The 12,420-nt window shown below is 49.3% G+C and overlaps 1 protein-coding gene across 1 annotated transcript; it reads right to left on the bottom strand.

Annotated features, from left to right (window-relative positions):
- Positions 1–1,224: 1,224 nt before the first annotated feature.
- LOC116095629 (aflatoxin B1 aldehyde reductase member 3) lies at positions 1,225–9,399 on the bottom strand. The gene is made up of 7 exons (XM_031376945.1): positions 9,094–9,399; positions 5,870–6,057; positions 5,561–5,665; positions 5,228–5,324; positions 4,906–5,005; positions 2,697–2,826; positions 1,225–1,641 (listed from the first exon to the last, which is right to left on the bottom strand). The coding sequence occupies exons 1-7, from the start codon at positions 9,293–9,295 to the stop codon at positions 1,480–1,482; spliced, it is 984 nt and encodes a 327-aa protein (XP_031232805.1). The 5' UTR covers positions 9,296–9,399; the 3' UTR covers positions 1,225–1,479.
- Between the last annotated feature and the right edge of the window lie 3,021 nt (positions 9,400–12,420).

Raw genomic sequence — 12,420 nt, 5'->3', positions numbered from 1 at the left:
TTCTGGTATGTCTGAAAACAGCTACAGTGTACTTATGTATAATAGTAAATAAATATTTTTTAAAAATACTGACATGCCAGGAACACAGGCTTGCCACGGAGAGGGGTAGGGGGAGCCACTGCTGGAACTGGGAGCAAGTGGTTTTTGAGTCAGGCTCTCACTGAAGCACAAGCTGGTCTTGAACTTGCAGCAGTTCTCCGGCCTCTGCCCCTCAAGTGCTGCTACCCTGGCTGGCTAGGAGCTATGCATCATAGAAGGCTAGAACTGTACAAGTCAGTGGTAAAGCGTATGCCTTTACCATAAACCATGCTTGAGGCCAGCAGTCCCTTCCCTAGCAGCACCCAGAAACTGATGGAAGTTGTTGGGCCTGTGGGTCAGAAGATCCTCAAAAGAGTTCCTGACGTTTACCAGGGAAGAGGGATGGAGGGGGAAGGGGGACTGGAGAAATGGCTTGGTTGTTAAAAGCACTGAGTGCTCTTCCAGAGGTCCTGACTTCAAATCCCAGCAACCACATGGTGGCTCACAACCACCTGTTATGAGATCTGATGCCCTCTTCTGGTGTGTCTGAAGACAGCTACAGTGTACTTATATGTAATAAGTAAATCTTTAAAAAAAAAAGCCAAAGGAGTCAGGCAGTGGTGGCGCACGCCTTTAATCCCAGCGCTTGAGAAGCAAAGGCAGGTGGATTTCTGAGTTCGAGGCCAGCCTGGTCTACAGAGTGAGTTCCAGGACAGCCAGGGGAGGCACTTGGCACTTAGTTAGCACTTGCCTCCAACCCAATTAAAACGTTGCTTAGTGCTCACTGCCCTCCTTGGGATCTGTTTTTACTTCGGCTAAGATCCTGCCCCCGGCTTGTTAAGCCTGGGGAAGAGCCTTGGTTGACCAAGGCGGCCTTCCAGCTTCTTGTTGCTTGTGCTCTGCACGAGGATGGTTGTAGAATCTGCATCGCCTCCATCATGTGTAATCTGATGTTTTAGGCAAATGAGACTTTAATTTGAGCAGAGAGCACCTAACTGCTGTCCACTGATGTGGGACTGCATGGTCTGGAGGAAAGCAAGCGTCTGGTGCCAGATAGAACCTGGCAGTTTTTCTGAAGGAAGCACTGGACCACTGCCATGCCCCTGCTCAGAGGTCAGGCTATGATGCCTCCGCTCTCTGAAGACCAGGCACCCTCCTGCCCACCTCCACTGGGCCCTCAGAAGGAAAAAAGACAAGCCTCAGGCATTCAAGAGAATAAGGCCACCAGGCCTGCTGCAGCCTGGGCTACAGCCTGGACTACAGCCTGACATGACAGTTTTATTCAACAGCAGGTATTGGGGCTCAGCCAGCTCTCACATGAAAGGCAACTGGGAGTATAGGAAGTCAGCAGGGGAGAAAAAGAGACTGACTTGTATAAAGAGGGAAAGAACAACCCAATCAGATGAAACCCAGCACAAGCAGAGCAGGCAGTAAGCTGCACCTCCCCAAGTCAGATGTATCTTAGCGGAAGTAGTTGGGACACTCGTGGGCAACAAGGTTCCAGGCTTGGTCAAAGGCTTCCACGACGGCTGGCTCCAGGGGCCCTTCCTCAACCAAGGCCAAGTTCTGCTCCAATTGTTCCAGACTGGACATGCCCAGGATGACTGCGTCTCCGTGGGTGCCCTGTAAGAGAGAGCCCGCCTTCGACACACTCCTGCCACCTGGCAGCTTCCTGCCTGTCCCTTGCTAAGATCTGGGGCCCGTTTTTGTTTTTATTTAAGCCCCTGTCGCTGCTAGGAGAAATGACTGCTGCCTCCAAACAGCAAGGTCGGCCAGGCTTCTCTCCCCTGCAGGACAGTTCGGGCATCATTTTTCTCCAGGCCTGCATTTACCAGATACTAAAAGAGCACCATTACCCCAAGAATGCCACTGGAGACAGGGGCTAGGGAGAGGAGGCTGGGACAGCAGGAAGAGATCCCCCTACCCCGCCCCCAGGAACATAGAATTGAGTTCTCTTTCCTGAAAGGACTATAATAAATAAGTTTGTTTGTTTGTTTGTTTGTTTTTTGAGACAGGGTTTCTCTGTGTAGCCCTGGCTGTCCTGGAACTCACTCTGTAGACCAGGCTGGCCTCAAACTCAGAAATCCACCTGCCTCTGCCTCCCAAGTGCTGGGATTAAAGGCGTGCGCCACCACCTCCTGGCTAGTAAATGCTTTTTAAGTGTGATTTTCAGAGTCAAATCTATGCTTATTTCCTACCACGTGCATCTGTGGGACTGAAGTAAAGCAGCCTCTCGACTAAGTTCTCCACATGGAAACCGAAATCATTAGAGCTGGAGGGATGGCTCAGACACTAGGAGCGCTTTCTGCCCTTGGAGAGGACCTGGATTCACTTTCCAGGTCCCACAGGGTACCCCCTTACAACCACCTTTAACTGCAATTCCAGGAGATTTGCTCATGCTCTCCTGGCCTCTGCAGGCACGGCATACACATGGAACCCATCAGGCAAAACACTCATACAAAATAAGAATGAGATCTTTAAGAGAAAAAAAAATAAATCAAGATGACTAGACTTCACATAGCCATTGATACCTAGTCAGGTAAGCCAATGCTAACATCGCTCACCATCCTGGGAGGTGAAACTGAGCCAGAGAAGACGTAGTCTCAGCAGCTGGCCTGTCACTTCTACACCTCCACCTCCTCCTATCGGAGGCTGAGCAGCCAGGACCAGCTGGGTACCTTGAGCTGTGAGTGATGGTACATCCACCGCAGGGCAGCTGAAATCATACTGGGGGCAGTGGTTCCATAGGTAGACTTCAGAGCCTTCTCCACCAAGGTGATGCCATCAAAGTGGTCCTTCTTCCAGTAGCTGAATGGGCAGGAAGGGCAACACTGGGGTCAGTATCTTGAGGGCTACTAAAGGGTGACCCAACCCCTGTATCCTTGAGGTGGCCTATGTCCTCAGGCAGAACGATACCCTCTAAGTATCAGAACATACAGGTCTCCAGGCTTCTTGCCAGGTCAGGAAGGAACACAGGACAAGAATCCTGGCATTTTACACACTCTGATTAAACATTAACAGTGCAGCTCCAGGGGCTGGAGAGATGGCTTAGCAGTTAAGAACACTGACTGCTCTTCCAGAAGTCCTGAGTTCAATTCCCAGTAACCATATGGTGCCTCACAGCCATCTAGAATGGGATCTGATGCACTCTTAGGTGCCCACAGCACCATACTTATGATCCCTGGAGCAAGTCCTGGGCACCAGTCCAGCTTCTGTGGCCTTGGCTGAGCCTCCTCCCGTCCCTGTACTCACTGATCCCTCACTAAAGGAGAGAACACTCCCTGCCAGCCTGTCTCCATGACTTCGTCAGTCAATGAGCTAATCATGCTGCATAGGTTAAAGGGGGTGACATGGTGAACGCCACCAGGCCTTGATTCTCCAGACAGTGTGTGAACTTGAGAACAACTGTTCCAGGCCGTGGTTTCTACTCCCAGGCAGGAGGATCACAGACTGTAGTGGGGAAGGCTACACGGAGGGCTGTTTTTGTTGTTGCTGTTTTGCTGCGACGTGCCAATATTAAATGCAAGGCCTCGTGCACGCTCAGTAAGTGTTCTAGCAGTAAGCACCACACTCCCAACAGACAGGGCTTGAGGCAAGCGGGATACGCAAGGAAAGCTGACATAAACTGCTTGCTGCTTACACCTTTGGCCTTCTCAACAAAACCAGCACTGGACCCTCACGCAGGAACTTTCTTGCTAGGCCTTTCCTTCCCAGGCAGAGAATACAAAAAACAAATGCATCAGCTTATGCTCAGAACTGCCATGGGGACATGGCAACTGAGGTGGCAGAGGGGAAGGAAGTGTAGGAATTTCACAGTGTCTGGCCACGCCATGGGGACACATACATCTAATCCAACCTTTCAGGTAACTGAAAGCAGGAGGATTACAAGTTGCAGGCTAGCCTGGACCAGGCGGTGGTGGCGCACGCCTTTAATCCCAGCACTTGGGAGGCAGAGGCAGGTGGATTTCTGAGTTCCAGGCCAGCCTGGTCTACAGAGTGAGTTCCAGGACAGCCAGGGCTACACACAGAAACCTTGTCTCAAAAAAAAAAAAATTATTATGTAATTAAAAGCAGAGAGGGTGGGAGAGATTGCTCAGTGGTTAAGAGCACTGATTGTTTTTCCACAGGTCCTGAGTTCAAATCCCAGCAACCACATGGTGGCTCACAACCATCTGTAATGGGATCCGATGCCCTTTTCAACTATGTCTCATGACAGCTACAATATACTCATATCTGTAAAATAAATAAATCTTTTTTTAAAAAAATTGGGGGGGTGGGCAGAGTATGATGACAGACACTGGTAATCCTAGCTCTTTGGCCGGGCAATGGTGATGCACTTTAATCCTATCATCTCTGAGTTTGAGGCCAGCCTGATCTACAGAGTGAGTTCTAGGACAGCCAGAGCTACACAGAGAAACCCTGTCTCAGAAAAACCAAAAGAAAGAAAAAAGAAAAAAGAAAAAGAGATCCTGACTCAAACTGAAAAAGAAGAAAGAGGAGGAAGAGGGAGGAGGTTGGCCCCAACAGCTGTCCAACTATGAATACCTGAGACAATGATGACAATTTTACTACCAAGACGTCACAAGACACAGACTCCTAGAGTCAACACCAAGCTCCGACTCCCCCAGGTCTGTCTTGGGTTGCCCTCTCACCGCTGGCAGTGAACGAACTCTCCACAAGGAAGACACATGCAAAAGTGCGGACATCCCAGAATCCATTCGACAGCCAAGAATGTCCCTCAAATGCCCAGGACAGCTACCATCCAGAGTCTTAGGTCTGATTACCACAGAAAGGGAGGTCCCCAGAAAAGCAACCTCAAGGATCCTACCTCAAACTAAGGAAACCTAAGGCCCTTCTTCTGCCGACTCAGGCCCCACCATTGCTCACCGGTCCATGTATATGTGAGAAAACTGATGCCCAAAGAAGCGGCTCTCAGGATTCTTCTCATCCTTATCCTGGTATTTATACCTGCCCGTCAGCAGGCCCCCTGTGGGGAATCAGCAGTTAGACCCTGGCCCAGATTCCTCACAGAGATAGCCAGGTCATTCCTGACTAGATAGGAGCCTGGAAAAAGGAAGATTCAGGCATCCCTTCTCAAAGCTCCCTGACTCCCAGAGCCTGGATTGGGCATTAGCCAGGGCAGCAATTCATAGAGTCAGGCTGGGCATGCCCTCCCACCCACAGGGCCTGTCCCCATGGCAGCCCATACCAGCCAAAGGGTTGTAGGCGTAGAACCTCAGTCCGAAGTGTCTGAGGCAGGGGAGGAGCTCCTTCTCCACCTGCCGGGTGGTGGCGTTGTACATGCCCTGCGGGGACAGTTGGAAAAGTGGGACATATCAAGAAAAGAGACCCCAAATGTACCTTTGTAAAGTCCCTCAGTTTAGTCCGTAACAATCCTGGACACTAACCATCAGGGCATACACCTAGTGGTGGTAGGTTTGATATTTATAACCACCTAGTTTGTGGTTATACCCAAAGATCCAGGATCAGTGGAGCCTTGGACCCAAGTCTGAATGGTCCTGGCACGCCAGCTCCCTCTCACCTGATACACAGTTGGCAGGATCCAGCCATTTTTCTTGCAGAGGGTACAGATCTCAGCCACTTCCCAGGAGGCATAGTTGGACAGACCAAGCTCCACAAACTTGCCCTGTAGGTGAGAGACTCCATCACAACGCAGCTCAGAGAGAGACTCCATCATAGCCCAGCTCAAGGAGAGACTCCAACACAGTCCAGCTCAGCCCATTGTGAGGAGCCTAGAGTGAGGTCTGTGCCCAGCTCTGTGTGTGTTCCCAGCACTCGCTCTGACAGGGTCAGGATGAAAGGGTCAGAGAGCATCGGGGTCCTCCCTCACCTCCTGATGCAGCTGGTGGCAGGCCTGCAGTGTCTCCTCCACAGGAGTGCTGTGGTCAGGTATGTGTAAATAGAAGAGATCTACCCGGGGACACTGCAGCCGCTTCAGAGACGTCTCCAGCTGGAACCGGACATCATCGGGCTTCAGTGTCTTCCCAAACATTGGAGCCGCCTTGGTGGCGATTTTCACTTTCCAGGGGGGGAAAAAATGCAAGTTCAAGTCACTTTATCCATCAGAGTATCTATGGTAACAGTGAAGGAACAGGGCTGAGCAGGGCATGGTGGCGCATGCCTTTGACCCCAAGCCTGAGGAAACAGGCCCAGGAACCAGAAGCTCAAGGGCATGATCATTCTGAGAAAGGAGTCTGAAAAGAGCTTCTTTTAGTGTTCATTTGGACTTTTAGTTTAAACCCATAAAGCAGTAGGATGTGTTTAGTAGAGGAAATGAATGGTTTTTCTCACAATTTTAAAGGTAGCTATTAACTCCTATATGTAATTGATTTACTTTATGACCAAAAAAGTATTTGAACTTACCTTGACATACTTTCAGATTCACATTTCCCTAACTGTGAGCAATGCATTTTAGCAGAAGAATAAAAACCTGCTTTCACATAGACGCTCCACAAAACATATTGGAAAGTGAATGTGTGTGTTTTTCCTGAGAAACTAGTCTGGAAAGTACTCCGTTTAGGGTTCCATTGGACTTTTAACTTAAACACATTAGGTGATAAAGGAGCGTTTTGTAGAGGAAACCAAGAGTGTTTATCACAATGTTTTAAAGGTGTTAAGTAAGTTCTTGCCTACAGAATACAAAATCTAGGCTCACGTGAGATACTATATCAACACACACACACTCTTGCACAAACAAGTGCACAGAGTCACACACACACAAGGGGAGGGAAAAAGGGAGGGAGATGTGGGGAGGAAGATGGGGGGAGAGATAAATATACAGACAGACAAAGATAGAGAAATAATTAGGTTCAAATTCCAGCTGTGTGCTGGGCGCACGCCTTTAATCCCAGCACTTGGGAGGCAGAGGCAGGCGGATTTCTGAGTTCGAGGCCAGCCTGGTCTATGGAGTGAGTTCCTGTACAGCCAGGGCTATACAGGGAAACTCTGGCTCGAAAAAACAATAAATAAATAAATAAATAAATAAATAAATAAATAAATAAATTCCAGCTGTGCCATTAGGAGCTGGAGCTTTGATTAAACTGACTGCTCCTCAGGTCTGCAGACTGTAAGTAACAATGAGAGTGACAAACAGCTTCTGGAGAAGTCCTGAGGGTTGATCAGGCTTAACTGACAGTGGACAATAGGAATGGCCGGCATCCTTCCTGTGACAATGGCTTATTGGGCCTATAAATCTTGCTTTAAAATCCATGAGCATGGGGCTGGTGAGATGGCTCAGGGGTTAAGAGCACCAACTGCTCTTCCAGAGGTTATGAGTTCAAATCCCAGCAACCACATGGTGGCTCACAACCATTTTTAATGAGATCTGATGCCCTCTCCTGGTGTGTCTGAGAACAGCTACAGTGTACTTACATATAGTAATAAATAAATATTTAAAAAAAAAAAATCCATGAGCAGAAGGTCCTGGCTAGAGCCACACCTGCCACCCCAGGTACCAGAGCACTGGGTACACAGAGACAGAGGACACAGGAAAAGAGAAAAGGCCACAGACCTGAAGCAAAGCAGCCCTGAGGGCACCCCACGTGGAGTCTTCACTTTAGACTAGGGGTCATAGTCCAGAGCTCTGTGGTCGTTTTAAGATGTTTTGAAAGAAGACTCTGAGTGCATTGTGAATGATGGGCAGGTCTGATCACAGGGGGAGGAAGGTGCCAAAGGAACTGGGGACAGAGACAGGAAGGCTTCGCTGAGGGCCTGAGAGAAGGGAAGTCGGGGCCAGCTACAGACTCTGTTCATGAAAACAGGCCAAGGCTGGGCTGTCTGTGGGAGTCCCTGCTCCTCTCTCCGCCCCTGCTGAGAAGCCCAGGTGAATGGATAGATGCATGGATGCATGGACGGATGGATCAGTGGGTGGGTGGATGGATGGATGGATGCATGGATGGATGGATGCATGGATGGATGGATCAGTGGGTGGGTGGATGGATGGATGGGCAAAAGGAACTTTCCATATCTGAAAAGTCAGTTCAGTGACCCAAAAGCAGTCAGCAGAGACCTGAGGAATCACATACTTGGAACTTTTCCATTCTGGTGCTTGATGCCCTTCCCGATGGGACATCAGCTTTAGATCTAAGATGTGGCTCTCACCCAGGCAGGGGAAGAAGGGAAGGTCAAAAAGGACAACTCAAACAGAAGTCAGATCAGGTTCTCATGGGAATGTGTAATGTGTGTAATGCCAGCACTCGAGTCTGAGATGGGAGCCGCAGGCAAACCCTAGGCTTTCCTGGGCTGCACAAAATAGAAAACAACTCGTGGCTTTCTCTGGGGGATAGCCAGGAGATCTGGAAACAGCAGGCCACTGAGTGCACAGGTCTGCTACTATTCTGGCTCCCACTGTGCTGGGCATCAAGTAGCAAAACTACAGCAGGGTGCGAGAAGGAGGGCAGTGCCTGAGAGGAAAGAGCTCTATAATGAAGCACTTGCCCAGGGTAGTGTAAGTTCCATCAGGTGAGAAACTCAAGAGCTCAAGACAGCTACGCCATTCCTGGCCGCTGATCCCTTTCAGGCTACTGTAGCTCCTATGGCCATCACCCTGGTAAAGCAAGAGGCACTCTTGGAACTCACTCTGTAGACCAGGCTGGCCTCGAACTCAGAAATCCGCCTGCCTCTGCCTCCCAAGTGCTGTGATTAAAGGCGTGCACCACCACCGCCCAGCAGCAAGAGGCACTCTTAACCAACAGGCTCACAACCTACACGATCAGGGGCCATTAGCAAAGAAGGAAGGTTTCAGTCTGAACTGGTGCTGAGCAGTACCACAAAGACAGGAATCCTGCAAATCAGGGGCACCTGCTGGGCTGCAGCCGGGAGCCCAGAGATAGGCTAGCCACAAGTTCCAGGCGGGACCAGGGTTAGGCACATCGTGTGAAGAGGATCGTAGGCCACTCTTGCGGAAGATGTGGAAAGAGATTGGCAAAGTGTGCAAAGCTAGACACGCCTGAAGAGTTGCAGTTCTCAGAGCTCTTGGGTGGACAGGGGGAGATCAGAGCTCTGGGAGTCAGATAAAGCTGTGCTAGGGCAAGGGATGACAGGTGTGACGGTTACCTTTGCAGCCGCTGCGGCCCAGCCCGAGCCCCAGGCCGCCTAGGATAGTCTCGGACTGGCCGTCCGTGTACAAGAAGGCGGTGTCTATCTCGGTGTGGCCGCGCTGCAGGAAGGCCTGCACCGACGCGGCGCTGGAGGTCGCATCCATGCGGCGCCCCATCTCCATGGCACCCAGCACAGTGGCCGGCCGGGCCTGAGACATGATGACCGCGGTAGAGGTAGCAGAAGGTGGAGGATAAAAGAGAACGTTGAGTCCCGCAGTCTGCAGCTCTAGAGGGTTGGAAAGGCTCCCACGGCTTTACTAGCCCGTCGTGGCCACGCCCAAGGGACGGGCGAGCAGAGAGGTGGGGCAGGATTGTGCTAGCTGGTGCAGGGGACTTCTGTAGAGTTGAGGACCCTCCCACCCGTGCCGCCTTGTACTAGGTGATATATCTCCTTGAGTTAAGTTGCTGAAGGCTGGCACCCCTGCCCTTCTCTCTGCCTCGCTCATGAGGCAACCTGGGTTTCTGTCCCCTCCTGTATGAAGTTTAGGGGTGGGTGACCTCATGCCTTTAATTCCAACACTCCGGAGACTGAGGGAGGAAGATTGCTACAAGTTTTGTTGTTGTTGTTGTTTGTTTGTTTTGTTTTGTTGTTTTAATGAACTATCTAACTCCAGACATGGACTTGTAACCCCTGCACTTTGAAAAGGGGGGTGGAGACAGGAAGACTGGGATTTCAAAGTACACCTTGGCTACAAACCAAGTGAGAGTCCAGCCTAAGCAACAGAAGACCTGGTCTGAGAAAGAACAAAGAGCTGGGCAGACGAATTGAGGTTTGGGCATAGGTTGAGTATAAACTTGGCAAACATGTGAGAGGCTCTGCCAGGGTTGAGGAGAAAAGAGAAGGGTGGGGACCGGTACCTCCTATCAATCTTACACCAAGGTGTTTTACCAAAGGTCAGTGGACATGATTCAGCAATTTATTCTTCTGGATTTTTTTGTTTTGTTTTGTTTTGTTTTGTTTTTTGTTTTTTGGGGTTTTTTTGGTTTTTCTAGACAGGGTTTCTCTGTATAGCCCTGGCTGTAGACCAGGCTAGCCTCGAACTCAGAAATCCACCTGTCTTTGCCTCCCAAGTGCTGGGATTAAAGATGTACGCCACCACTACCCGGCTTGGTTTTTGTTTTGTTTTGTTTTGTTTTGTTTTTAATTCAAGGAAATGAAATTCTATGTTCACACAAAAGTGTCATATACAAGTGTTACTTTGGTTTTTAAAAGTGTATGTATATATACATATATATTTTTAAAAGAGTCTCATGTATCTCGGGTTAGTTACAACTCATAATGTAGTTGAGGGTGACTTTGAACTTCTGATTCTTTGGCCTACACCTACTAAGTGCTGGAATAAAAGGCTTGCACAATCCTACCAGGATTATGTGGGGCTGAAACACTCTACCAACTCCAGCCCAGAAGGAGAGTTTATAGTTGTTCTGTTTTAAGTGGCGGAACACAGCAACAATCCAAATGTCCCTCGAGTGTGGAAGAGACAAAGAACTGAGCTGAGAACTCACGGTAACGGATGAATGTCAGCTGGTGAAAGAAGTCATTCTCAGGGCCACACACTGTGTTTCTCTACGTAGGATGCAGCTGAAAAGAGAACACCGGAGGAAGAGAAAATGCGAAAGGACTGGAGAGATGGCTCAGTGTTTAAAAACACTGGCCGTTCTTCCAAAGGACCTGGGTTCAATTCCCAGTACTCACATGGGGGCTTACAACCATCTGTAACTCCACTCTCAGAAGGTTCAGTCCCTCTTTGGCCTCCTTCTGTGACAGAGTACCAGGCCTCAGCAGGATCCCAGTCCTTAGCACAGCTGACTCCATGATGGAAGCGCCATGCAGGCCATAAAACTCAGCACAAAGACAGCACCACCTGCCAAAATGAAAAACAGACCTAATCCATCAAAGTCCATAGTTCTGGGAGAGTTCCTAAATGGACCAACCTTGGTTGGTCTGGAGTTTCTGGAGTTCCTATTCTGGGTAGCTATTCTTGCTTAGTGAAATATGTCAACGCGAAATATGGTTTTTGTGTTTAAAAGCTTACCCCGAGAGGTTGGAAAGATGGCTCAGTGGTTAAGAGCACCAACTGCTCTCCGAAGGTCCTGAGTTCAAATCCCAGCAACTACCGGGCAGTGGTGGCAAATGCCTTTAATCCCAGCACTTGGGAGGCAGAAGCAGGTGGATTTCTGAGTTCGAGGCTAGCTTGGTCTCTACAGAGTGAGTTCCAGGACAGCCAGGGCTATACAGAGAAACCCTATCTCGGGGGAAAAAAAAAATCCCAGTAACCACATGGTGGCTCACAACTATCCATAACAAGATCCGATGCCCTCTTCTGGGGTGTCTGAAGACAGCTACAGTATACTTACATATAATAAATAAATCTTTAAAAAAAAAAACAAAACTACTTACCCCAAGAAAGGCTTGGTGCTACACCTGGATCCTGAATACTCAATGTAGCCACCAGCTGGCTAATAAAGACTTTTGATTGGCTTAAACCCGTGTCCAAGCAGCCTTCTCTGCTGGATATCCCATAACATTCCAGCACCAGAAAACATACCAGTGGTTCCCAGGGGCCTCTGGGAGAGGAAGAGATGGAGAGCTACGCTGAATGATGGGATTCTTCTGTATCTTGACTGTGAAGGTGAGGTGACTGCCAGACTGTATGTAATTCTCAAAACCGTCAGAGCTGCACATTAAAATAGGTGACCTTGCTGAGTGTGATGACTCATATTTGAGAAGATTGTTTCAGGCTAGAGGCTAGTCTGGATTATACAGTGAGTTCCAGTCTAGCCTGGGCTACAGTGTGAGAGCATATTGCCAAAACAAAGAAGAAAAAAAATTAATAATCGAAAGACAGTCACATCATGGTGACTCAGCATTCCATGATCCTAGAGCAGAAGGGTTGCCACAGGATCTCTGCCTGGGCCATATGGTGAGTGTCAGGCCAACCAAGGTTATATAGCAAGACTCTGATTCAAATTGTCCAAATAGAGGTTGGGGGTGTAGCTTAGTCAGTAAAGTTCTTGCCTAACTCACATAAAGGCCTGGGTTTAGTCCCCACACCATATAAATTGTTGAATGTGACAGTGCGCATGTGCAGCCCAGCCTTTGGGATGTAGAAGCAGGGGGATCAAGAGGTTTGAGCAATGCAGCTGTAGGACAGTGTGGGCTACATAAGACTCTGTCTCAGATCACAGACAACAGCTGGGCAGTGGTGGCCCACGCTTTTAATCCTAGCACTTGGGAGGCAGAGGCAGGTGGATTTCTGAGTTCAAGGCCAGCCTGGTCTAC

Source organism: Mastomys coucha, unplaced genomic scaffold (assembly GCF_008632895.1).
Source record: "Mastomys coucha isolate ucsf_1 unplaced genomic scaffold, UCSF_Mcou_1 pScaffold18, whole genome shotgun sequence".
In the NCBI taxonomy this organism is placed as follows: domain Eukaryota; kingdom Metazoa; phylum Chordata; class Mammalia; order Rodentia; family Muridae; genus Mastomys; species Mastomys coucha.
Note: the sequence above shows the minus strand (reverse complement) of the source record. Positions and strands in the feature narration are given on the sequence as shown.